This window comes from Myotis daubentonii, chromosome 11 (assembly GCF_963259705.1).
Source record: "Myotis daubentonii chromosome 11, mMyoDau2.1, whole genome shotgun sequence".
NCBI lineage: Eukaryota > Metazoa > Chordata > Mammalia > Chiroptera > Vespertilionidae > Myotis > Myotis daubentonii.
Window position 1 is genome coordinate 51,200,594 of NC_081850.1, and position 25,725 is coordinate 51,226,318.

General features: G+C 41.1%; 1 protein-coding gene across 1 annotated transcript; it reads right to left on the reverse strand.

The window, feature by feature from the left end:
- Window positions 1-3,831: 3,831 nt before the first annotated feature.
- Window positions 3,832-24,477, reverse strand: SMU1 (SMU1 DNA replication regulator and spliceosomal factor). The gene is made up of 12 exons (XM_059657118.1): window positions 24,339-24,477; window positions 19,444-19,654; window positions 17,981-18,133; window positions 16,637-16,747; window positions 14,913-15,041; window positions 12,691-12,810; window positions 9,903-10,019; window positions 8,965-9,092; window positions 8,325-8,451; window positions 7,405-7,572; window positions 5,652-5,804; window positions 3,832-4,237 (listed from the first exon to the last, which is right to left on the reverse strand). Exons 1-12 carry the CDS (start codon window positions 24,362-24,364, stop codon window positions 4,139-4,141), a joined length of 1,542 nt encoding a protein of 513 aa, XP_059513101.1. The 5' UTR covers window positions 24,365-24,477; the 3' UTR covers window positions 3,832-4,138.
- Window positions 24,478-25,725: the final 1,248 nt, after the last annotated feature.

The following is a 25,725-nucleotide window of genomic DNA, read 5'->3' on the forward strand; positions in this document are numbered from 1 at the left end:
GGTAACGATGTACATAGCAAACGACTTTTCTAAATCTCAGGTCCTTTATTAATTTTTCTTCAGAACAACACATTTGCAATGCCAAACCCTCCAACAAAGGGAGGTGCCCAAACTGAATTCGTATAATGGATCCTGCAACTAGTTCTATCCAGAAGATTCAGATGATAGTCCCTGGAACTGGCCAGAACATGTGCGAAGGCACAGCTAATAAGAATGAGTGGGGAAAAAAGAGAACCAAGATGGTGGCGTAGGTAAATGCCTGTACTTGCTGCCTCCCACAACCACATCAAAATTATAACTAAAATACAAAGCCATCATCATTCAGAACCGCCTGAAAGCAGGCTGAATGGAAGTCCTACAACTAGAGAAGAAGAAAGCACATTGAGACTGGTAGGAGCAGAGTGGGCTGGTCCGACACCCACCTGTGCCTTTTTTTTTTTTTTTTAACCGGGAGAGAGATCATCTCTGCAGAGGCCACACATGAGGAGCAAGGGGTCCCAGCTCCACACCAGACCTGCAGGCCAGGGTCCTAGGGCTGGATAGAGAAGTCCCCACAACTATGGGACTGTGACTGAGTGACATGGAGGCTGCTGGAATCCCTGGTGTTCCTCTTAAAGGGTCTTTGCACAAACTTACAGTCCTGCTTCTTCCAGCTCCAGTGCTGGGGAGCTCAGACACATATGGGGAGCAACTGGACTGTCTGGAATCGGGGCAGGAACTTGGGGGCAGCTTTCTCCCAGGAGGAGGTACTCACAGGGGTCATTGTTCCTGTGCTGGAACCTCCCCTGTCGCAGGGCTGACTGGCAGCCATATCTGATACTCAATCTGCCTGGAGCACTGTTTGCTCCGCCCCGTGATTCCCTGAAACCCTGCCCCATCCAATCTGCAGCCCCACCCAAGCTGTTTGCAGCAGCTTTTCCATATAAATGGCCTGTCCTGGCTCAGGCTTCAGACTTTACTAAAATCTCACTAACAAACTGCAGCTGATGACAGCGTTCCCCAAGCCTATCAATAAAAGGCCAAGACCAGGCCCTAGCACCAGCCTGCCTTGCTTCACAGCTGGGCCTCGCCTCTTGCACAACAGCCCTCCCACTGTAGTCACAGTTGGTCCTCAAAGCCAACTGGCCTGGAGGTCAACTCCTCCTAGAGACACCAACAGCAATCAAGGGTCAACTACAAGGCTGTGCACACAGTCCACACTGGGGCACACCTAAAGTGCCCAGCTCAGGTGACTGGGGAGGCTGAGCCACTGGGGCCTACAGGACACCTATTACACAAAGCCACTCTACCAATTCCAGGAGACATAGCAGCTCTACCTGATACACAAAAACAAACACAGGGAAGCAGCCAAAATGCAGAGACAAAGAAATATCACAAATGAAAAAAATGGAAGCAAGCAAATTACTGGAGATAGAGCTCATAACCATGGTTATAAAGTTACTCAAGGATCTTCATGAAACTTTCAAGGATCTTAGTGAGAATTTCAAAGACATGAAAAAGGACCAGTCAGAAATTAAGCATACACTAACTGAAATAAAGAATAATTTACAGGGATTCAATAGTAGAGTAGAGCATTCTGAGAATCAAATCAATGATTTGAAATATAAGGAAGCAAAAAACACCCAATCAGAAGAGCAAAAAGAAAAAAGAATCCAAAAATATTAAGATTAAAAAAAAATGAAGATATTGTAAGGAGCCTCTGGGACAATTTCAAGCATACCAACATTCAAATTATGAGGGTGCCAGGAGAAGAGAGAGCAAGATATTGAAAACATATTTGAAGAAATAATGACAGAAAACTTCCCCTATCTGGTGAAAGAAATAGACTTTCAAGTCCAGGAAGCACAGAGAGTCTCAAATAAGAAGAACCCAAAGAGGCCCATACCATGACACATCATAATTAAAATGTCAAGAGTTAAAGACAGAGAACCTTAAAGCAGCAAGAGAAAAGCAGTTAGTTACCTACAAGGAAGCACCTATACAACTGTCAATTGATTCCTCAACAGAAATTTTGCAGGCCAGAAGGGAATGGCAAGAAATATTCAATAGTATTGAATAGTAAGGACCTACCACCAAGATACTCTACCCAGCAAAGCTCTCATTTAGATTTGAGAGTCAGATAAAGAGCTTCACAAACAAGAAAAAGCTAAAGGAGTTCATCATCACCAAACCAGTATTATATGAAATGTTGAAGGGTATCTATATAATAAAAGCCAAAGTGACCATTATGGTGGATCGGTCAGAATGACCGGTCACTATGATGTGTACTGACCACCAGAGGGCAGACGCTCAATGCAGGAGCTGCCCCCACAGGGGGAGCACCGCTCAGCCAGAAGCTGGGCTCACGGCTGGCGAGCACAGAGGCAGTGGCAGGAGCCTCTCCCACTTCCGCGGCAGTGCTAAGGAAGGAGGAGCAAGCTGAGCAGTAAGAAGCAGGGAGCAGGCAGGCAGTAAGGAGGGAGGGGTCCTGAACGGTGAGAGGGATGTCCAACTGCCAGCTTAGGCCCGATCCCCGTGGGTAGTGGGCCTAAGCTGGCAGGTGGACATCCCGAGGAGTCCCGGACTGTGAGAGGGCACAGGCCAGGCTGAGGGAACTCCGCCACTCCCCCCTACTCAGTGCACAGATTTCATGCACCAGGCCTCTAGTTATTTAAGAAGAGATAAAAAAAAATATGAATAAAATGGCAATAAATACGTATCTATCAGCAATCGAATCTAATAATCAAAATAAATGAATAAGAAATCTGATGAACAAAATAAACTGGTGAATAAAATAGAATCAGAGGCATGGAAGCATAGAACAAACTGACAAATCTCAGAGGGAAGAGAGGGAGGGCAGGAAGAGATTAACCAAAGATCTTATCTGTGGCCAGAAGTAGGGTGGTGAAGGCCTGGGGTGGGCAGGAACCAGGCGGAGGTGGGTAGTGAGGGAGAAAAGAGGGGACATCTGTAATACTCTCAACAATAAAGATTTTTAAAAAAATTACTTAGAATAAAAACAGCTATTCATTTAAAATTTTAAAAAGAATGGAAGGGTAAAGGCAGTGAAATGTGATCCTATGTAACATCCAACCTTTTCACATACAGTTTCTTCTTCTACCCAGAAGTTGACTTCCTACTGTATTTAAGATTCGAGCATAATAATGTCCATGTCCCACCCACCTCATTAGATTCTAATATGCTAACTAGATAAGCAACTTTCACATTTAAGAACAAAGACTCCAGAAAGGTATAAAGTTTATTACCTTCTTTTTTTTTTTTTTAAATATATTTTATTGATTTTTTACAGAGAGGAAGGGAGAGAGATAGAGAGTTAGAAACATCGATGAGAGAGAAACATTGATTAGCTGCCTCCTGCACATCTCCCACTGGGGATGTGCCCGCAACCCAGGTACATGCCCTTGACCGGAATCGAACCCGGGACCTTTCAGTCCACAGGCCGATGCTCTATCCACTGAGCCAAACCGTTTCAGCAAAGTTTATTACCTTCTAAAAAAAAAAAAAAAAAAAAAAAAAAAAAAAAAAAAGGACTAGCTACTGAATATGGGATAGTTCCTATTTACAAGTTTACTGCAAGGAGGCACATTTTATTTTTTTTATTTATTTATTTTTTTAAATATATTTTATTGATTTTTTACAGAGAGGAAGGGAGAGGGATAGAGAGCTAGAAACATCGATGAGAGAGGAACATCGACCAGCCGCCTCCTGCACACCCCCCACTGGGGATGTGCCCGCAACCGAGGCACGTGCCCTTGACCGGAATCGAACCTGGGACCATTCAGTCCGCAGGCCGACGCTCTATCCACTGAGCCAAACCGGTTTGGCAAGGAGGCACATTTTAATCAGGATTGCAATAATCAAAGGATTATAATTTTTTTTAGAACTATCAATTATTTCACTCTCCAGGTAAAAGATAATTGAAAACATTAAGTGACTGCCCCAATTAGAAAGATAAATGAATACCTTAAAAATGTATAAAAAGGGTAACTGCTAACTTAAACATGAACCTTCACAAAATTATTCTTGTGCCTAATTCAGACAAGTTAGTCAGAGAAACTGGCAAAAAAAAAAAAGCAACACATGAATATGTCTTCATTGAAGTACATGCTCTCAGGCTAGTTTAAAGAAAAAAGTCTAATTAGGGTTTCCAGAGTTTTAGGAGTCCATCTTCACTGTAGGTAGCAATCAGGTTCTGATGGGGGTGATGTGCAATACCAATCACATCCTTTTCATGAACCTGGAAAAAGTAAAATAGAGGGTTAGGGTACATAATTCTATTAAAAAAAACAAAACACTTTGAAGAGGTTTCCAGAGCCGAGTGGGAGAGGATAAGAGTGAAGTTCCCACTTTCCACCAAAGGAATCAAGCCTAAGGCAACACACAAACAAAAGCTCAAATAAGGCTATTTAGATTGTTGTTCATATTTTTTGTACTGTTTTTCATAATGTGTAAATAACACTTTGTCCCAGGACAGTGGATAAGACTAAATGATTCCTTCAACTCAGTGAACTTGGACTGGCCAGGACCCTCAGCTAGACACTGTCGACCTCACCTTGTTTTGCTCACATATTGGAGGCTTCCCAGGGCAGGTGTGCCAAAAGTTCACTCAAGAATGTACAAGACAAGAGATTATTCTCTAACATGGGTACATATACAATTTTTCATATGTTCACCATACCATTTCTTCCTGGGCCACAAAGATTACATTTTCCCTGTCCCCCTTGCATTTGGGTGTGGCCAGGTGACTGAATTCTAACCAAAAATGAATGAGGAACAAAGTAATATAAGCCACTTCCAGATGTGGGTCTTAAAAACATCCAGTATAGCCCTCCACCTATCTTTTACTCCTGAGATCTTGGAGTCCATATATTCCAAATGGCACAGCTAAAAGATGGAGGAGGGCTATTCAACTCATATATATATATAAATAAATGAAAAAGCCTAAGCGACGGAATGACTGAATGATCGAACGACTGGTCGCTATGACATGCACTGACCACCAAGGGGACAGACACTCAACGCAGGAGCTGCCTCCCTGGTGGTCAGTGTGCTCTCACCGATAACCTCCCACGGCCCCTCCCCCTGACCCCGATCAGCCGACTGCTGGCCAGGCCGAGGGACCCCACCCATGCACAATTTCATGCACCAGGCCTCTAGTATCATATACTAAGAAATAAACTTTGATTATGTTAAGCCACTGAAATTTGGGGGCTATTACAACAGCTGACTTAATTACTCCTTATAGTGACTCTGACAACATGAGCTGTTTAAAAACATAATCAAATCAATTTGATAAGATAATTTGTCTTTGTAAAGACATGGACAGAACTAGCTATATCTATCCCTCTCCAATCACCCCTGAGGAATATATGGGTAATTTAGGTGGCTATCTAGACATATTCCCTTTCTTCTTCTCTGCTTTATGTACACCCAACCCTATCCACTTGAAGCTGAGGGCTCAATGAAGGATGACTTTTCTTCTTGAGAGAGGAGATAATTCCATATAATTACTTATGGATAATTATTTACTGATAAAATTTTTATGTCAAGGTTCACACTGATAGCAGTCAGGAAAAGGTTTACATTAGAGTTTAGAAAGATACAAGCATTAACAAAATTTCTTTAGATGGCCTTAAGTCAATAATACTTACTGTCAGAGTTCTCTCCAGTTTGCCAGTGACTGTGCTAAAACAGTAGAGCACAAAGTCCTCTCCCACACAGTAAATCCATTCACCACGGGGAGAGAGAGCGCAGCAAACAAAGTCACCACCTTCTCTCTTACCAGAGCTGAAGCTTCTGACAATCTAGATCATATCACAAAGCAAGGCAAAAAACAAAACATCTGTATTAGCAGCAGTTTAAATGGACATCTTTACACTGTTATTTTGTACTATGGTTTACTGACATGTTTAATTAGATCACAAATTCCATTCATCATATGCTAAATCCTCTTGCCTGAGAAATATTTGAAGATAGGCTATCTAAAGTCAGTGGCAGGTAGAAATTTAGAATTCCTATATCCCAAGTCACCAATCCTGCTCTTTAGTTTATTGAGCCATTTTACCATGAAACAAATTCATTACCACACATATGACAATTTCTAAGTCAATAAACCTCTGTTTCTCAACACTTTATGGAACCATGCTCCCCAGTTTCACTTTCTAACAGAATGAGACACTCCCCACTTGCAGGCTGGAACTGTCTCTAAGACTTTGTTTGCTCTATTTTATATACCATTTAAAACCACCACAAATCAAGCTGAAACAAACAGCAAGGTTATAAGAGATTCCATACTGTATGATTCCTTATCCACCACTCTCAAAATGACAAAATTATAATAATGGAAAACAGACCAGTGGTCAATGTTGTTTGGGAAGGTTTGACTATAAATATGTAGAATGAGAAAGTTTCTTTGGGGTGATGAACAGTTACTTAGCCTAACTGTGGTGGTGGTTACATAATTCTACACATGTAATGAAATTTCATATAACTATTAACTTCCTGCCTCAAAATGAATGAATGTAAAAACTGGTGAAATCCAAATAAGATTGCATTTGAATTAACAGAATTGTACTAATGTCAATTTCTAGGTTTTGATAATTATACTATCATTATGGAAGATGTTATCATTGGGGAAAGAGTACACAGGAACAACTTCTTTATGAATCTAAAATTATTTTTGTTTAATAAAATGTCTTTAAAATGTCAAGTAGAAAATGAGGAAGTAGGCACCTATAGTTACTACACAGGGCCCAGCAGATACCACAGACCAACCATCTCAACCAAGGATCTTAAAGCACTAATTTCTATTAGTTATAGGGACTAAAGGAATAGAGTTCCATACACAAGCCCCTGGGTCTTCTCCATGCTCAGCAGAATCCCAAGTGCGCAAGCCAACATTTCAATAGCACCACCACATGTTCCCAGGCCTCGAGACCTCAACCTTGAAGCTTCTAATGTCCCTGGTGCTACAAAAGTGAGGTTCCTTAGGAACCATGCAAATGTGCTGATTACAAATATACATCATGAAAATATGGTTGCCCTTCTCCAATTAGCGTTCTATCTGAGATCATGTGGTAGCTAGATGTTCTAAATTGGTTAACTGACACATTCTATCTCCCTCACTCTGATAGGAATTGTTAATCGTAAACTCTTCAATGAGATTCTGCAGAGGCAAGAGCCTCATTTACCCCAAGGATGCAAAAGAAGAACATAATATACAAAAACCCGGGGGAAAGGAGATAACTTTTGAAAAGCTGAAGAATATAGTTTAAATAAGCATTTGAATAACAAATACAGTGTATATGCTTTTTGGAGTGGTGAACCCATATTTGGTTACTGGAAGGGCCAGGACCAAGACGTGCTGATTTGGGAATGGTCCACAGGTACTTCCGGAGTACTCACCTGCCCTTGCATGTTCATGATGACCACTGTGTTTGATCTGTTGCACACCACAAAGTGCTCTGGGTTTTTAGGAAGCAGGATCACACTGTTGACAGTGATGTCTGTCCCTGCAGTGCTGCCCAGGGATTTAAAGGTATTTGAACATTCTGTGGTCTTCATATTCCATATCTATGACAAAAAATAAATAAAAATAAGAAAATTAAAGCCTAAGAATTTCTACAGCTTTGAGGTTTTATTTATTTAGTTTGTTTAAATATATTTTTATTGATCTCAGAGAGGAAGGGAGAGGGATAGAGAGAAACATCGATGAGAGAGAAACATGGATCAGCTGCCTCCTGCACACTCCCCACTGGGGATGTGCCCGCAACCAAGGTACATGCCCTTGACCGGAATCGAACCTGGGACCCCTCAGTTCGAAGGCCGACACTCTATCCATTGAGCCAAACCGGTCAGGGCAGGGCTTGGTTTTAACTCTAAACCTCTTCTGTTCCTCTATAAATGCTAGTAGGAAGACCCTAAATGTGGGTGTCAGGGGTGGGATGAGGCTGAGCAACAAAAAAGATAGCTATTTATTTGGCCACTGAGCCCTTTGTGAATTTTTGGTGGGTGGACCATACCTATGACAAGATCAAATTTAAACACTCTAAATGGGGGATGACTTAAACCTAAGACTCCACACGTTTCTTCTTTTCCTACACATGCTAAAGTCTGATTTTGTAGATTTGAGATTTGAGGTTCCTAGGCCAATAGGAATTACCCACAGAATATTATTACTGTCTCAGACTCACCTCAATTATAACTAAAATAGCTAGTAAAGAGGTTTACTCCACCACAATTATCACCATTACCACCACTGAAAACTCCTTAAAGGGCAAAAATGGAACGGATACCCCAAAATAATCCAGTAGCAAATACTTAACCTTTACAGTGCCATCAGAGGATGCACTAATAATATAATGTCCATCTTGTGTAAATGTTGCTTCGTTAACAAAGGAAGAATGGCCACGAAATTCCTTCAGGGTCTTCCCAGATTTTAAACCATGAATTCTATCACACATAAAAGGAAATGAAAAGAACAATTAATATTCTATATATTATGGTTGAGACCAAGTGTTGAATACATTTTAGATGAATTACAGAAGCTCCTGTTATAATATTAAGTGAAGAAACGGGGCTATGCATTTACGTATGCAGTATAATTTTCATTATGTCAAACAATCAAACAAAAATAAAACCAAAGGTTGGCACAGAAACTGGTAGAAAATATGCAAATAATACCACAGGTTTCTGTTCAGGGACAGACTTCTAGGTCTTGGCTAGATCCCAGGAATCTGTATTTGTAATATGCCCTCTAACATGATTCTGATGCAGGTGGGTAATGACTCAAGTAGACAAAATTATAGCACTGTGTCAGCTGTACTCTGCCTGGGGAAACGAGATCTCATATACCTCACTCTCTATATAATACCATCCTGGTGAAAGTATAAGGAATCACTAGTACTTCCCTTCAGAGCTTCATCACATCAAACCCAAGTAAGGGCAGTGGGGATTCTTACTTACCTAATTGTCTGGTCAAAAGAGGCGCTGAGGATCTGACTGCTATCCTTAGAAAAGCTTAGACAGGTGACACCTTTACTGTGTGCCCTTTCAAATCTCCTTAAACACTGTCCACTCTGAATTTTCCAAACCTTTATTAAAAAAAAATAGTAAAAACTTGTAAGTAGAATGTCCATAGAGCCAAGCAAGATGCAATGCTCACTAATGTACTAAAACAGCATTAAAAATGCACACTAATAGCTGAATATGATATGTTTGATTTACACAGAACAATGATAACTGAATCCTTTGAAAGTTAAACCTCTTTCCTTGTAAATTATTAAAACAAAAATTTAGACTAAGTTCACTTAGCAGAGACTACTTCTGTATTTTACCTAGCTCACGGCATTTTACCAGCAATTAAATACAAGCCACAGCTAATCAACTGCAGACTACCCCATTCCTTAGAAAAATCCCATTCACTAAAAACAAACAAACAAATAAAAAAAAACACAAAGTACAACACATCATATAAAGTGAGCAATGGTGGTACAGCAGAAAGGGCATGAGCAGATTTGAATTGAAGTCTCAGACCTATTGCTCATTAACTGTGACCTTAAACAAATTATTGGAACTCACTAGGCAGAGTTGTTCTTAGGATAAAACAAGAAAAAGTAAACTGATATAAGCATAACCAATGGACATAACACACTGGGGGGGTAGGGGAGGCCAGTGGATTGTCAAGGGCGGGGGGGAAAAAAAAGGACACATATGTAATACCCTTTGTAATACTTTAAGCAATAAAAAAAATAAAAATTAAAAAAAGGTAAACTGATTATCAGCACAAAATTGATGCTCAACAAACAGTAGCTGTTATCAAGCTCATATCATATGTAGGACACTCCCTAATTACAGAACTCTCCGAATGTCTGCATACCAGAGTTTGTGCCACTTATCCATACCTTGATTTTTCCATCTTGAGCCCCAGTTGCTAACATTTCCGTATCTCTGCTGAAACACATGCAGAGAACAGCATCATCCATCATCATAAAGTTATCCTGGGCCTGGTACTTAAGATCCTAAAGGAAACAATGATAAGCAGTTATCAAAACAACAAAAAACCCAGTTACCCCAGATCTCTACAAACTCACTAAAATCAGGATAATGGCTTGTACATACTCTAAATCTCCAGAGCAAACAGTAGTGGCATGCACACAAATTCCAACAAATGACTAATACTGGGAATAAATTTTACACAATTCAAACATTATAAAAAATGCCAACATCACAGCTTATATATTTTTCTTACTAATCTTTTTTCTTTTAAATAAACACTTTTATTACATGAAAAAATATGGAACACTAATCTTCTCTGTATCATCCAATTTTAGTGTATGTGCTACTGAAGCGAGCATGCTTACTAATCTTTTCTAAGCAGAATTTCCCTACAATGTATTTTATTGTTGACATTATTACAGATGCCCCCATCATATTCCTCACCTTTGCCCACCTCCACACCCCTCCCCTGGCCTTCACCACACTGTTGTCTGTCTCCATGGGTGCACAGTTTCATATTGTACATCTTAAATAAATCTGAATTTATTTATCTTAGGGGTATAATGTGAGAAACTAATGTTTTTTCCAAGTTGTCAGCTCCTTTCCCTCAAACCATGTACTGACTAATATACTTAATTATCATCCATTTTATGGATGCTTATTTTATCAACCATTATTGTTCAAACAGAAGTATCTCTATTTTGAAAAAATTATAAACTGCTTCATCGTGTGTGTTTTTTTTTTAAAAAGACAAACTATAAAAAATTAATATAAAGCAGAAAGTGAATATCACTCATTACTTCACTACCCAAGTAGAATTCAGTACTCTTATGATAAAGATTACAATTTAAATCAGCGTAAAGTCAATAAATAGCTATTTGGGGAAATGATTAAATTTTATCTACACCAACTTTATCTCACTAAAGAAATTTTAGGCCCTAACCGGTTTGGCTCAGTGGATGGAGCATCGGCTTGCGGACTCAAGGGTCCCAGGTTCGATTCCGGTCAAGGGCATGTACCTTGGTTGCGGGCACAGCCCCAGTGGGGAGTGTGCAGAAGGCAGCTGATCGATGTTTCTCTCTCATTGATGTTTCTAACTCTCTATCCCTCTCCCTTCCTCTCCATAAAAAATCAATAAAATATATTTAAAAAAAAGAAAAAAAGAAATTTTAGATGGATCAAAAATTGAACATAAAATGAAACATAAAAAGATTAGAAGAAACTGTGGAAGAAAAGATGGATAAATATGATGATATAAAAGATTTTAAGTCTATAAAGCAAAACCATAAGCAAAATCAAGACAAAAGTCAAAACTGAAAAATATTTGCAATACAGATTGCAAAGGTTGATTCCCTCAAACTTTAAAAAGCTCCAACAGCCTGACCAGTGTGGCTCAGTGAATTGAGTGTCAACCTATGAACCAGAAGGTAGAGGTAAGATTCCCAGTCAGGGCCCATGTCTGGGTTGCAGGCTCGATCCCCAATAGGAGGCGTGCAAGAGGCAGCATATCAACCATCCTCTCACATCATTGATGTTTCTATCTCCCACTCCCTTCCTCTCTGAAATCAATAAAAATACATTAAAAAAAATAATAATAAAAATAAAAAGCTCCAACAAATCACTTAAATTACAATCCAAAAGAAAAATGGGCAGCCCTGGCCAGTGTGGATCAGTTGGTTGGGCATCATCCCATGAACCAAAAGGTTGCAGGTTCAATCCCTAGTAGGAGCATATAGGAGGCAGCTGATCAATATTTCACTCTCACATCAATGTTTCTCTCTCTCTTTCCCCCTCTCCCTTTCTCTCTATCTAAAAATCAACAAAAATATTTTCAAAAAATAAACTGGAAAAACAAAACAGGCAAAGGATATGAACACACTTCACAGAATAGGAAATATTAGTGGTTTTTCACATATAAAAAGACCATTTTCTCACTCATAATAAGAGAAGCACATTTAGTACTACAATTAGGTTAGGTTGGGCATAAAAAGTAACTGCTTACACATACATACCAAGACTATTCCAGGAAGGTTACACAAGAAACTGGTAACCTGGCTGGACCAAGGAAAGGAACTGACCAGCTGAGGGCCAAAGGTGGGAGCATGACCTTTTACTGAACAGCTTTTCTATTTCGTAAAATATTGTATTGGATGTACATACCACCCATTCAAAAATAAGTTTAAAGTGTATAAATAGCCCAGCCAGCATGGCTCAGTGGTTGAGTGTCAACCTATGAACCAGGAGGTCATGGTTTGATTCCTGGTCAGGGCACATGTCTGGGTTGCTGGCTCGATCCCCAGTGTGAGGTGTGCAGAAGGCAGCCAACCAATGACTCTCAATAAAAATATATTTTAAAAATTAAAAATAAAATGTAGCCCTAGCTGGTTTGACTCAGTGGATAGAGCGTCGGCCTGCGAACTGAAGAGTCCTAGGTTTGGTTCCGGTCAAGGGCACAGGCCCGGGTTGTGGGCTCTATTCCCAGTGTAGAGCATGCAGGAGGCAGCCAATCAATGATTCTCCCTCATCACTCATGTTTCTATCTCTCTCTCCCTTTCCCTTTCTCTCTGAGATCAATAAAAATATATTTTAAAAAATAAATAAAATAAAATAAAGGGTATAAATTTAACAGGTAATTTAAGAATAACAATAGTTAATTCTTTCACTAGAAAAGTTAATATATTTTAAATACTTTACCTTCCTGATTTTTCCAGTTGTGAAGTTCCATACTTCGATGAATCCATCAACAGACCCAGTGACCAAATACTGACCATCTGGAGAAAATCGAGCACACTCCACATGTGACTTCTGACCAAACTGTTTCAAATGAAACAAACAGATACATTTTTATTTAGTGGCCTTAAAACAATTCCCATTTTAACCTTTCGGGAAACCCTGCCCTAGCATGAAGTCATAGTGAGCTTATTCTAATGGAGCATTGGAGGGACATTTCTGTACCTGGACACAGGAAGGTTGTGGATATATTTTCTCCGACCAGTTTTAAGTCTAGCCCAGCCGTGGGCAAACTACGGCCCGCGGGCCGGATACGGCCCTTTTGAAATGAATAAAACTAAAAAAAAAAAAAAGACCGTACCCTTTTATGTAATGATGTTTACTTTGAATTTATATTAGTTCACACAAACACTCCATCCATGCTTTTGTTCCGGCCCTCCGGTCCAGTTTAAGAACCCATTGTGGCCCTCGAGTCAAAAAGTTTGCCCACCCCTGGTCTAGCCTGTCAGCTGAAACTAATTTTTTAATGTGAAGTTGACATTTTCAAAGAAAAGTAAAATATATTTTATAATGGGCCTTAGAACAAATAATCCTGTAACCCAAACAATAATCTTTTACCAGAGTCAGCCACGATTAGCATGACTTTCACACTCAACTTAATATGGCATATGTTCCTGTTGTGCATCTGAGGAAAAAACTCATTTTTATAAAATAAATGTCAGCTTTCATATACTGTTTTGTAAACAAATTTTCTATCACTGTTTCTTTACATGACCTTCACTTAACCAAGTGATAATGCGAAGGTGACTAACTCTAGGAGAACTAATTAAAGCTAATAGAGACTATTTATCTGGGCAATGTATCCTAAGCACTTACCAGCAATCATGCTCCCAATAACAGATGAAAACTACAAAATATTAGACAGATAACAGAGAAAAGCTCTTTTATGAATTTCAATTTAAATGCCAAAAATGGAAAGTGTTTGTAACAAAAATCTTAGCCCAGCAGCATAATTATAATGGACTAGAAGAGGCCCAGTGCACAAAATTCATGCATTGGTGGGGTCCCTAGGCCTGGCTGGTGATCAGGGCCTTTCAGAGCTGTCTTAGCCTGTCCCAATCAGGGTCAGGCCTGCTGCCGCCGCCGGCTGAGGCATGCCAGCCTGGGGCTGGGAGCCTGCCAGTTGCCAGCTGGGGTCTGCCGGCTGCTGGATGGGGCCTGCCAGACTGGGGGAGGGACAGGGGAGGGACCGCAGAAGGTTTGCTGGCAGGGGGAGGGACTGGGGGAAGTTGGCTGGCCATGGGAAGTTGGCTGTGGGAGTGCACTGACCACCAGGGGGCAGCTCCTGCCTTGAGCGTCTGCCCCTTGGTGGTGTGTGTCATGGCAACTGGTCAGTCATTCTGGTCGTTCGGTCATAACAATAGCTTAGGCTTTTATATAAATAGAAGATTTCTATTCGTATCAAGGCTTCAGTCAGGGTAAAAATACTGCTCAGAATCATCTTTGAATACAAGTCAAAACATATAATCCAGAAAAGACTAATTCAATGCACTAAGCCAAAGTCAAAAGATTTGAGGAATGAGTTATTTTAAAATCCTTAATATATTCAATGAGAGCACAAACCCAAAAACTATAATATAAAAAAGATGCTGAAATAGCAAATATACTTGTAATTCTGGAAACTGCTGCCAATTACTTGATTGTGCTTTGTCCTAGAAAAGTCTCAGATTAAAAGAAAACAAACAAGAACCAGCCATAAGATGATAAGTTATTTTCCTCAAATACCACACAAGCCCACTTTACAATCCACGCCTGGTACTCTGGCTGACATGCAGCAGGCAAAAACACAAATGTTGAACAAGGCAAATACATTAAAAGTTCATTGTTAGTCCCAGGTTTAACCAAAGAGCTAACCATTCTTCCAAATGCAGGCTTCTGGGGAGAAAGTGCAAAGGCAGATGACAGGCCAAATGTCAACTGTATGTCCACTTGGTTATACAACTGAGGTGTGCCACTGCCAGGCCACAGGACCCAGTGGTCACTAACAGCAACCCTGAATGTTATCAGAGCTGAAGAATGAATTCTGCTTTCTAACTCAAGTGCCTACCACAGGGCCTGACTGAGGAAGCACATGGTTGAGTCCTCAACAGATGATTACCAACTGGCTGAGTGTCAAAGGATCCTACCTTAATATGCCTGCTCAGCTGTGTAGGAAACTTTTCTTCTTCCACATCTTTGACAGCTGCTTTGCCTCGGAACAAATCTATGGTCATGCCAGGAGGAAGCAACCCCTGGTGCTGCTGCCACTTCAGCGCCTATGAGAAAAGAAATGTGTAATAATCCACTTGGGTGCTTTTAAGATCTGATCCTGATTGCTTAAAGCCAAGCCTGAAATAATGAGGTTCACAGGAAACTGAGCCATCTAGACCCAACCATCTAAACACAGCAAAATCTATGCTGCTCTGTGTGTCCTGGGAACACAGGCTGATCTCAGGGAACTCTAAGAGCTAATAGGTTCATCTTTCCACATCTATTTTCTTACAGATGTGACCCTCTTATTATAAATAAAATTTGGAAAACAAAAATCTCCCATTGTTCTAACTAACATTCAAACACAGCCACTTTTAGCATTTTATATATTACCTTCTAGTATTCCCCCTTACACATGTATTTAATTAATGTTGCTGTAATTATACTATAGGTAAAGTTGTTGTTGTTTTTTTTAAAATATATTTTATTGATTTTTTACAGAGAGGAATGGAGAGGGATAGAGTTAGAAACATCGATGAGAGAGAAACATCGATCAGCTGCTTCCTGCACACTCCCTACTGGGTGTGTGCCCGCAACCAAGATATATGCCCTTGACCGGAATCGAACCTGGGACCCTTGAGTCCGCAGGCCAATGCTCTATCCACTAAGCCAAACCAGCCAGGGCGCTATAGGTAAAGTTTTATATTCTTTTTTTTCACCTAACATCAGATCATGCTATGCCATAATTATCATTTCAATGGCTGTAAAATATATCCTGGATGTTTAACAGTTTATTTAATTAATATATTAATGGACATTTACACATTTCCAATTTTTTACTCATCTAAATAATGCTGCAATGAACATCTTTGAACATAAGGCTTTTTCTATTTTGGGGTTACTCCCACCTTAGAATAGATTCCCAGAATAGAAATTATTGAATTCAAAAAAGAACAAGAATGGTTAAGGCTCCTAATATACAATGACAAACTGTTTTCCCAAAAAGTTACAACTTCAACAGCACTCACAACTATATTATGAGTGAAAAAATCATGGGCAAACAGCCATCATCCCCTCATCCAGGCTGGCCAGGCACCCCAGTGGGGACCCCCACCCTGATCCAGGACACCCTTCAGGGCAAACCAGCCGGCACCCCCCCGTGCACCAGGCCTCTATCCTATATAGTAAAAGGGTAATATGCCTCCCAGCACCGGGATCAGGGGAGCCGCGAGGCCTCCCGGCACCGGGATCAGTGTGACAGGGGGCAGCGCCCAAACCCGCTGATCGCCCTGCGGCTCTGTGTGTGACAGGGGGCGGGGCCACAACCTCCCTATCCGCCCTGCTCTGTTCGTGACAGGGGAAGGCGCCCCAACCCCCTTATCAGCCCTGCTCTGTGCCTGATAGGGGGTGGTGCCCCAACTTCCCAATCGGCCCTGCTCTGAGCCCGACCAGGGGCTGCACCTAGGGATTGGGCCTGCGCTCTGCCACCGGGGAGCAGGCCTAAGCCAGCAGGTCATTATCTCCCGAGGGGTCCCAGACTGTGAGAGGGCACAGGCCGGGCTGAGGGACCCCCCTTACCCCCTGAGTGCACAAATTTTTGTGCACCGGGCCTCTAGTAGTTTATATAAAGGGTAATTTCAGTTCCACAAACTTTAATTACCTGCCCCAGCAATGCCATGAGACGAGATGGAGGCACCACACTGACTTCCCCAGCTAAGGCCTGAGCAATTGCTGCTCTTCTCTTCTCTTTGCTACTTCCATCTGGGTATGCCTGAAAAGGAAAGGGGGTACCATCATTTCCAAGAAATGGTTACAAGATATGACTGTACTTATTTAAAAAAAAAACTACACAACAATCATCAAGCAGAAACACTCAAAATGGAAAACATGAAAAGAAACTACCCAGTTGAACAGGGGGTTAATTAAATCAATTAGTTTTCAAAAATGGCTTCCCCATTCTGTCCACCTAAATTTCAAAAGTATGAGCTGAAAGAAAACTGAGGTCAGACGATCCACACTGTTATTGCTCAAAGGAGTCCAAGTAAACTATGTCAAAGCCAGGATTGTTTTCCAGTTTTTGAAAAATCTGCACAGTCAAGGATTCTTTTATATTCTTTGGTAATTTTTTTCAGTCAAATGACCCCAGCCCAGAAGTTCTTCACCACCTCTAACATTAATCCTGTCTTGGTAACCCTTTATCCTCATGGTTTCTAACTTTCCATTATCCAATGTCTATTCTTCTTCACCCCATTTAGACTAGTAAAGGCTGTCTGAGAAAGAATGAAAGCACACATACAAAAAAAAGCTTTGGGGGAAATAAAAGATCATCAGTCATCATGCCCTACCAGTAAACATAATTGGCTAAGAAGTGAACGCTTGCCAAAACCGGTTTGGCTCAGTGGATAGAGCGTCGGCCTGCGGACTGAGGGGTCCCAGGTTCGATTCCGGTCAAGGGCATGTGCCTTGGTTGCGGGCGCATCCCCAGTGGGGAGTGTGCGGGAGGCAGCTGGTCGATGTTTCTCTCTCATCTATGTTTCTAACTCTCTATCCCTCTCCCTTCCTCTCTGTAAAAAATCAATAAAATATATAAAAAAAAAAAAGAAGAAGTGAACGCTTCCCTGAACCAAAAGAAAATGCAATTGTCAGGGGCAAGGGACATAAATGCATAGAGAATATACCAGCCGTCAGGAAGCCCTTCAGGGCCAGACAAGTACTTGGGCTAATGAGGAAATGATATCAGAATAAACTTTCTGCTTCTTGACTGACACACAGCCTCTAAAATGTGGTATGTGGGGAAGGGAAACCTTTCAATACTCAGAAAACTGAACAAGATCAACCCCTTTAATATATGCAAACTTCAACAAAAATATATAAATGGAAAAGTGCTATCGAAAATTAAAATCAAAATCCCAAATACGATCCAATGAAATGATTTCAAAAGATTACATTATTGCATGTTTGCAAAAATTAACAACAATTTTTTTGTTTGTCACCACAGTCATACCTCACGAGGATCAAAATAAGACCTGGCCAAGAGGTTCTCCAGATGAATATACCGCTCTGGCTGCGTTTGTTTTAACATGATCATAGGGTCCGTTTGTCTCAGAAGGGACCTGGCAGCCCCCAATTCACGGAGTTCTATCAATTCCAGAACAACCTGGACAAATGAAAGAAAATGGCTGTTTCAATGCATTCTCATAATAATACTTCTTTTTCAGTACAATTTCTTATGCAAAATGGCCTGTCAAAGTGACTTCCTATATTGGGAAATACCCGTTCTCCTTTTCAGGTGGACAAATGAAGTAATTCTAAGTAATAACTTCAATCTTTCAACTTCCACCCTCCATTTTTATCTACCAATCTCCTCTCCTCTCAGGCCATTTGTTCAGACTATATATGCTGAAGAAAACTAAAGATGGGAATCTCTCCATGGGCTTCAGAGAAACCTTTCTTCAGGTACCAAAATTTTCTTTGGGGAATTACCGAACTCATGTAGATTGTAAAGAAACAAACCAACTACCCTATTTTTACAAACAACACTACATTCTTATTCCATAAACTCCACTCTGTTCTGTTGCATAATATATAATTTGTATGATTTTTGTCCTAGATTCTTGGCACGGAGCTTCTAAAAACCCTAAAAGTTTGCCAGAGATAGGAGTATCTTTGTTATTAAAGAGCCCCCTGCATCACACCTAAGTTTGTGCTAATAACATAGCTCAGGATGAGGGCTGACTACCATGTGATTGTAGGGTTGAGGCTTTGAGCTAGCCCAATCTCAAGGGGGCTGAAGAATGAATGAAACCCCAATAAAAAGCCCAATGGAGCTTCCTGGTTGGTGAACACATTAATATGCCAGGTGAGAAAGACACTGAGTCCACGGGGAGAGGGTATTGGAAGCTCTGTGTTCAGGACCCTCCCAGACCTCATCCTATGTGTCACTTCTTTTGGCTGGTTCCAATCTGCATCCTTGATAATAAAACTGCAATAATAAATATAGTGCTTCCCTGAGTTATGTGAGTCATTCTAGTGAATTATCAATTGAGGGGGTCATGGGAGTCCCCAAATTTACAGCATTAGTCAGGAATGTGGGTGGCGTGAGACCCCAAAGTGCATTTGGTGTCTGAATAAGGGCAATCTTATGGAGAACTGAGCCCTTAACTTATGGGGTCTTTGCTAACTTTGGGTGGTTAGTGCCAGAACTGAATTTGCAGTACACTAGTTGGTTTCAGAACGGTTGGTGCCGGAATATTTAATGATCACTTAAGAAATACTTTCAATTTGGGAAATTCTTGGCTTTTCCAAGAAGAGAGAAGAAAAGTACAAAGTAGCACTTGAACCTTGACAGTCTGAGTTTTAAGGACTATTCCAGCCCTATAGGGCCTGAAGGAATGCTCACTAATGCTTCTCAGTCAGGGGTCCCACAATGAACCAACCCATGGGAATCAGCATCACCTCCACTCTTACCTGTTCATAGAGGTCAATGAGGGTTTTGTCTGGCAATTTCAGAGACTGTATAGCCTGTAAAACTGTGTCCCAGTGGCCACTATTAATGTCAGCCACGAAACTCTCAATGCTGTCCACGGTATTCAGAGACACCGTAGTCTCTTCCTGTAAGGTGGCTAGTGCCCGGTGTAAACTGTTCTCCTTCAGGTACTGCATGATAAGACGGATCACACTGAAAAAAGAAAGCAAGTCATCCAGTCAGGGATCCTACTCCCCAGAGAGGCCACAAAATAAAAGCCCATCCCAGCTTATTTCTCCTACTCAACCATCGGCTTTCTCTACCCACTTTTCATTTCTTTATCATATGAGAAAAGTGTGCCCCAGATCACAGAATCTAAGTTACAGGGGACTCTGGGGCTTGTCCCGTCCTACCTCCGCCTCAGAAATAGGAGAACTGAGATTCAGGGGAGAAATAATCTGCCTAATGTCTCATAGTCAGCTAGAAAGGGAGTTGGTACAAAATAACTCTTACTTCCAAGGCCAGAGAGCTTTGTATTATGCCAACTTTCTTACTAATTTGTACAATTACATTGTTGCACACTTTAGTGAAATACTTAAACCTAGTCTAGTCATTAACTCAAGTACTCTAAATTCTTATTAGGATTATTTGGTCCATTTTTAAAATGACAACCAAAACATGTGAATTGGGATTTTCTTAATAAGGATTTGTTGAACACAAATAAGGTGAGCTATACTGTATATAAAAGTAAAGCAAATCCATGTGTCCTCACTTGCAAAAATAACATTACCTACTGCCTCTATTACCAAATTTTCAGGACAAGTGAAATAAAAACATTATACACTCAGTTTCCCAAGGAAAAGAGGAGTCAGGTAATTGCCAACTATTGAAATAAGCATCCATTTTCAACATGTGACAGAAAACTTATAAATTTTTTAGTTAAATGTTTATAGTTAAAACTTCCTGATCTGGAGTTCATGAGTCTAGTGAGGAATCTGGTTCACATGTACTGTAAAAGTTCACTGTATGATGTTGTGATACACTGTTTTCCTTCTCTTTCCTTATACATGGTTCACACTGTATTTCCACTGAACAGCACTAGTATAAAGGGTCAGATTGGGGAAGGGGTTTCAGACTGAAATTTAGTCAATTCTCTCTGGGGAGAAATAATAAACATAAAATAATAACCAATGTTTATTATGCACTTACAGCAAGCATGTCAAACTCTCGGCCCACAGGCCACATGTGGCCCACAACAAATACTTTTCGGCCCAACCAATATAATGGTATGTAAGAAACGTTTTAATAAAAATTTCGTAACTTAATGTTTCCAATATCCTGTTATACATAATTATTAATAATGAACTACAACGTTTGCTAATGACTGATTACTATAATCGTGTTCCATGCATTTCTCTTAAGAGCCTTATGCACAGGCGGACATTTCTCTCCACTAATACTAGTAACGAATATTTTAGCAGCTGACTGCCCCATCATTAATCTTGTGCTGACTTGTTTGGTGTGCACAACAGGAAATATTTCGCTTTCAGAGAAAAAGAAAAATAGGTATTTGCGTTACGCTTATTAATTTGTGCAGTTATTCAGTGTCTGGTAAGTTAATGTTCAAGAAAAAATATTAATTTTTATTACAATGTTCTATTATTTTATGTTAAGGATTACTCATTTATTTCAGCCTTTTGTATTCAGCATATCTCTACCGAAATAAACCTACGTTTCTATGAAAATTGAAGCTTTTGGGTTTTTTTTGCAGCCCACATAAACTTAAACCTTGTTTATTTGGCCCATGTTAGCCTTTGAGTTTGACATGCTTGGTTTACAATATACCAAGTACTATTCTTTTTTTTTTTTAAATTTTTTAAAATCCTCACCTGAGGATATTTTTGGAGAAAGTGGAAGGTATAGAGGAGGGGGGGAAAGAGAGAGAGAGGGATGAGAAAGAGAGAAAAAGAGAGAGAGAGAGAGAGAGAGAGAGAGAGAGAGATTGGTTGCCTCCCACATGTGCCCCAGAAGCTCCCACCAGAGCTGAGGATCAAACCTCCAACCAAGGATGTGCCCTTCACCAGAAATCGAACCCACGACCATTCGGTGCATGGGTCGACACTCTAACCATTGAGCAACTGGCCAGGGCCCAAGTACTATTCTAAACATTTTAGACACATTGTTTTACTCCTCAAAACAATCCTATGAGGTAGGTTATTACTGTAATGTCCATTTTATAGATGTGAATCTCGACAAATAACAGGTAAGTGGGAAAATGAAGATTCAAATTGGCAGTGATTTTAGGAAGGAAACCGATTACTGCTAATTGCAGTAGTCTTTTTTCTCAGGGCTCAGGTTTAGATCACTGTTGTTCTAGTACCTACTATCCTCCTTAACACACTTCTATTTGCACTCCCAAATAAGACACTCTCCCTGTAAAGACCTCTTATTTGGTATGACCACAATCAAATTTACTTCCTTCAAACACAATGTAATACATTTAGAGTTTAAAACTTTGGCCAAACCAGTTTGGCTCAGTGGATGGAGCGTCGGCCTGCGGACTGAGGGGTCCCGGGTTCGGTTCCGGTCAGGGGCATGTGCCTTGGTTGCGGGCACATCCTCGGTGGGAGGTGTGCAGGAGGCAGCTGTTCGATGTTTCTCTCTCATCGGTGTTTCTGGCTCTCTGTCCCTCTCCCTTCCTCTCTGTGAAAAATCAATAAAATATATATATTTAAAAAAAATTTTTTTTTTAAAAATAAAGAGTTCAAGACTTTGGAGATAGGCTGGGATTTGAATCAGAGTTCTGTCACTAATTGTGAGGTTGGGCAAGTCAGTTATCTCTGTGCCTGTTCTTCATCTGTTAAAAAAAATACCTACCCTGTAGGCTTGGTGAAAGGGTTGACTAAATTGCTTACAGCACGACGAGCATAAAAAACACTTAGTAAATAGTAGCTATTACTGATAACTAGAGGCCCGATGCATGGGGCTCGGCCCTCGCAGCCCCAGCTTCGTCCAGAAGGTCATCCGGAAGTTGTCCACTGTCCGGTCTAATTAGCATATTACGATTTTATTATTATAGAAGATAAAAACGCACAGCAGCCCAAAAATGGGAGAATGTCAGTATCCACTATTATTTAGGTCCTAAATCACAGAATCCTTTCCAACCCCTGCCTTTGACTTAGTTATCTTAACTCCAGCACTCTTTATCACTTTTCTTTGCTCTATTTTTTCTCCACAATACTTATCACCATCTGCTAAGCCTCATATTTTGCCGGAAACCGGTCCATCCTTGCTGCTTGACACAGTTGCTGCAGGGAAGAAACATCTGCACAGCGTATGTTTCAAGGGACCTGGCATACTGTTCTTAATATGTTTGCTCCCCTTCTTATAGCTATGTGTTCTAACCAGGGCCACCTCCCCGAGAAAGGTTTCCCCAAGTGGGGATGTTTCCCTGGAGTTAGGGATTAACAGGACTAAGGAAGGGAATAAACCAGTAAAACCCCTTAACTAAGTGCCAGGCGGGTAGTTAATCACCTTAACTACGAACAATCATGCTTAAGCTACATAATCTTTATTTAGGATAATCTCCTTCAGTTACTTCCTAGTAGCTTAACAGAACAGTAGACTCTATTGCTAGTAGACTGGGAATGGAGATAACAAACTAGCCCTAACCTTTGGAATAGAATGGATAGGATTAACACAACTAGATGGAGATGGGATTTTTGGCAAAGGTTAGATAAGAAATAAAGAGAGAACCTGTCTATGCTGATCATCTGAAATGATATAAATACTGATGTAACAGGAGAATAAAGAGAGAACCCAACTATGCTGCTGATCTGAATGCTGTCTCCCTGTCCTTCATTCTTTGCCGACTCCGTCCACACCTTTGGGAACCCCTGGACCGCTGGTGCTGGACCCCGGCAATATTTTATTTGCTGTTTTTGTCTGTTGTTTGCCTTCCCCAATCGCCATGTATATGCTGTAAGGGTAAGGATTTTTGTCTGTTTTGTTCACTGCTGTATCCCCAGGAATCTAGAACAATATAGTAGTAGACTTCAGTATTTGTTGAATAAATAAGCTCCCTTTCATCCCATGGCAGGTCTTCAGAACAAGTCCTCTCCCTTACACTCAAAACACAAATGTTACGTCTGACGATTCAATTGTTGAGTGTTGGCAAGTGCAAGGTGGAGGACGCTGTCCTGGAAAAGTTCACTAAGACCTTCAGTCACTCATTAGGACCGCCCCACCCCCAATCTGCCATTCTTTGGGCCCAATCTCCAGATTCTCTCTGTAGCTACACAGAGCTCACAGACTAACCAGAACTCAGCTCCAGGTAGGACATGATAAAAAAGCTAGTCGTCCATTCATTTCAAAGGCAGTGATCGAGCCTCTACAGTGTGCTAGGCACTGGGACTATAAATAGAAAAAGGAGCTTCTAAGCGCCCAGCACAGCGGGGCGGGGAGCGAAACAATGACAATACTGGGTTAATGCTGCGAAGGGGAGAGCAAAGAAGCCACGCAACCCCAGAGGAAACGAATCACACTTGTTCTAACCCGGGCAGGACGAGCAGCCCCCGGAGCAGATCATCAGACGGGAGCCCGCAGAGGGTCACCTGATCAGCCCCGGAGCGCCAGGGGTCGGCGATGGCTAGAACTCGGTCTTCGAGGAGTACCCTTCCCCAGCCCCGCGCCGCCTCCCACTGGGCTTTGGGCATCTGGTCCGCTACTTCCCGTGCACCCGCCTCCGTGGGAGCCAGAGGCAAGAAACTTCTTTGTGGGCAAGGAAATGCCCCGCCACCCCCTAGCCTCGCGGACGCCTCTCCTGATCACCTTCCACTCCACACCCCTCAGCTCCCGGCCCCGCCACCTCCCCACCATCCCGGGCCGCAGGACTCACTCCGAGGACTCGATTTCGATAGACATCGCGCTCTCTTCCTGGCCGCAGACACCAGTCTACTCTGAGGCCCAGCCGCGCAACCCACCAAATATACCTCCGGAGGCCGTCCTACGTCACTTCCGCTCGACGTCGGACGCCCGCCCTGAAGGCGGTACGCACGGGAGGAGGGCATGGAGAACGTGAAGGGGCGGGGCATTAGAGGCCGTCGGAAGCCGGCGTCCGCGCACCCGCTCGAGAGAATTCTCCTTTCTTTTCTGGAGGAACACTCTGCGTAGAAACACTGGTTTGGAAATGTTGCTTTTGTTTGATGCGATTAGTTGATTAGATTTCAAGTTAGGATCGAATTTACAATACTGGGAGGTTAATACATTCGAAAGCAATGGAACACTAGCCAACATTTGTAGGTAGAGTTCATTGAGAATGAATGAATTGAATGAATGAATGAATGAATGAATGATGAGTTTGAATCCAAACCACAGTTTAATCAGACTGATACTGAAAAGTTTGGAACCCAGTTAGGATTTTCATACCCACTGTGGGAAGAATTAAATTACAGCATTTCAAACTAAGTAGTTGAAAAGGGGTTCGTTTCAGTGGTACAGTTGCTGGAAAAACAGTGAAACCAACTGCAAATATGTACAGCTGAGACTCCTTTTAATAGACTTTACGCATTACTAAATTAGTAGAGGCAGATGAATGCAGGGATATCAATGGACTTTATAAATAAAGGCTAGTTTTAAAATATTTTATTGCCAATTTATATGAATTTAAAAATATTTGCAGCACAATGGTAAGAAATCTATTGTGAAAATTACTTATTGAAATGATTTACTTGCAGATTCCTATTGGCGTTCAGTCTTATCTGATAGTGTCCCCGAAAGTTGGCCACAGAACTTCCCTGTAGCCTCTTAAATACTGCTTATTTTTTCCAAATCTTTCTCTTTTCCCCCATCAACTCTTGAAGGACCTGATTTCCAAGATCTCAAAGTTCTGGGAGTCAAAGTGTTTGCTCCAACATGTGGTCAAATGAACTAGATGAGGCTATGACTTCTGAGATCTTCTTTTACTATCCCATCCTACAACACAACATAGAAAATTATAACATCTTCCTTAAAAATAAGAGACAGTTAATTTTCAACAATAGTATATACCAGTGATGGCGAACCTATGACACGCGTGTCAGAGGTGACATGCGAACTCATTTTTTTGGTTATTTTTTCTTTGTTAAATGGCATTTAAATATATAAAATAAATATCAAAAATATAGGTCTTTGTTTTACTATGGTTGCAAATATCAAAAAATTTCTATATGTGACACGGCACCAGAGATAAGTTAGGGTTTTTCAAAATGCTGACACGCCGAGCTCAAAAGGTTCGCCATCACTGG

Bases quoted from the DNA above. Each gene is read 5' to 3' on its own strand.
- SMU1 (XM_059657118.1), bottom strand. From the start codon at position 24,364: ATGTCTATCGAAATCGAGTCCTCGGA. The intron at 18,134-19,443 runs GTAAGAGTGGAG...TCATTTGTCCAG, and splicing joins TCATTGACCTCTATGAACAG to GTTGTTCTGGAATTGATAGA. The intron at 15,042-16,636 runs GTAATTAAAGTT...CTTTTCTCATAG, and splicing joins TCATGGCATTGCTGGGGCAG to GCGCTGAAGTGGCAGCAGCA.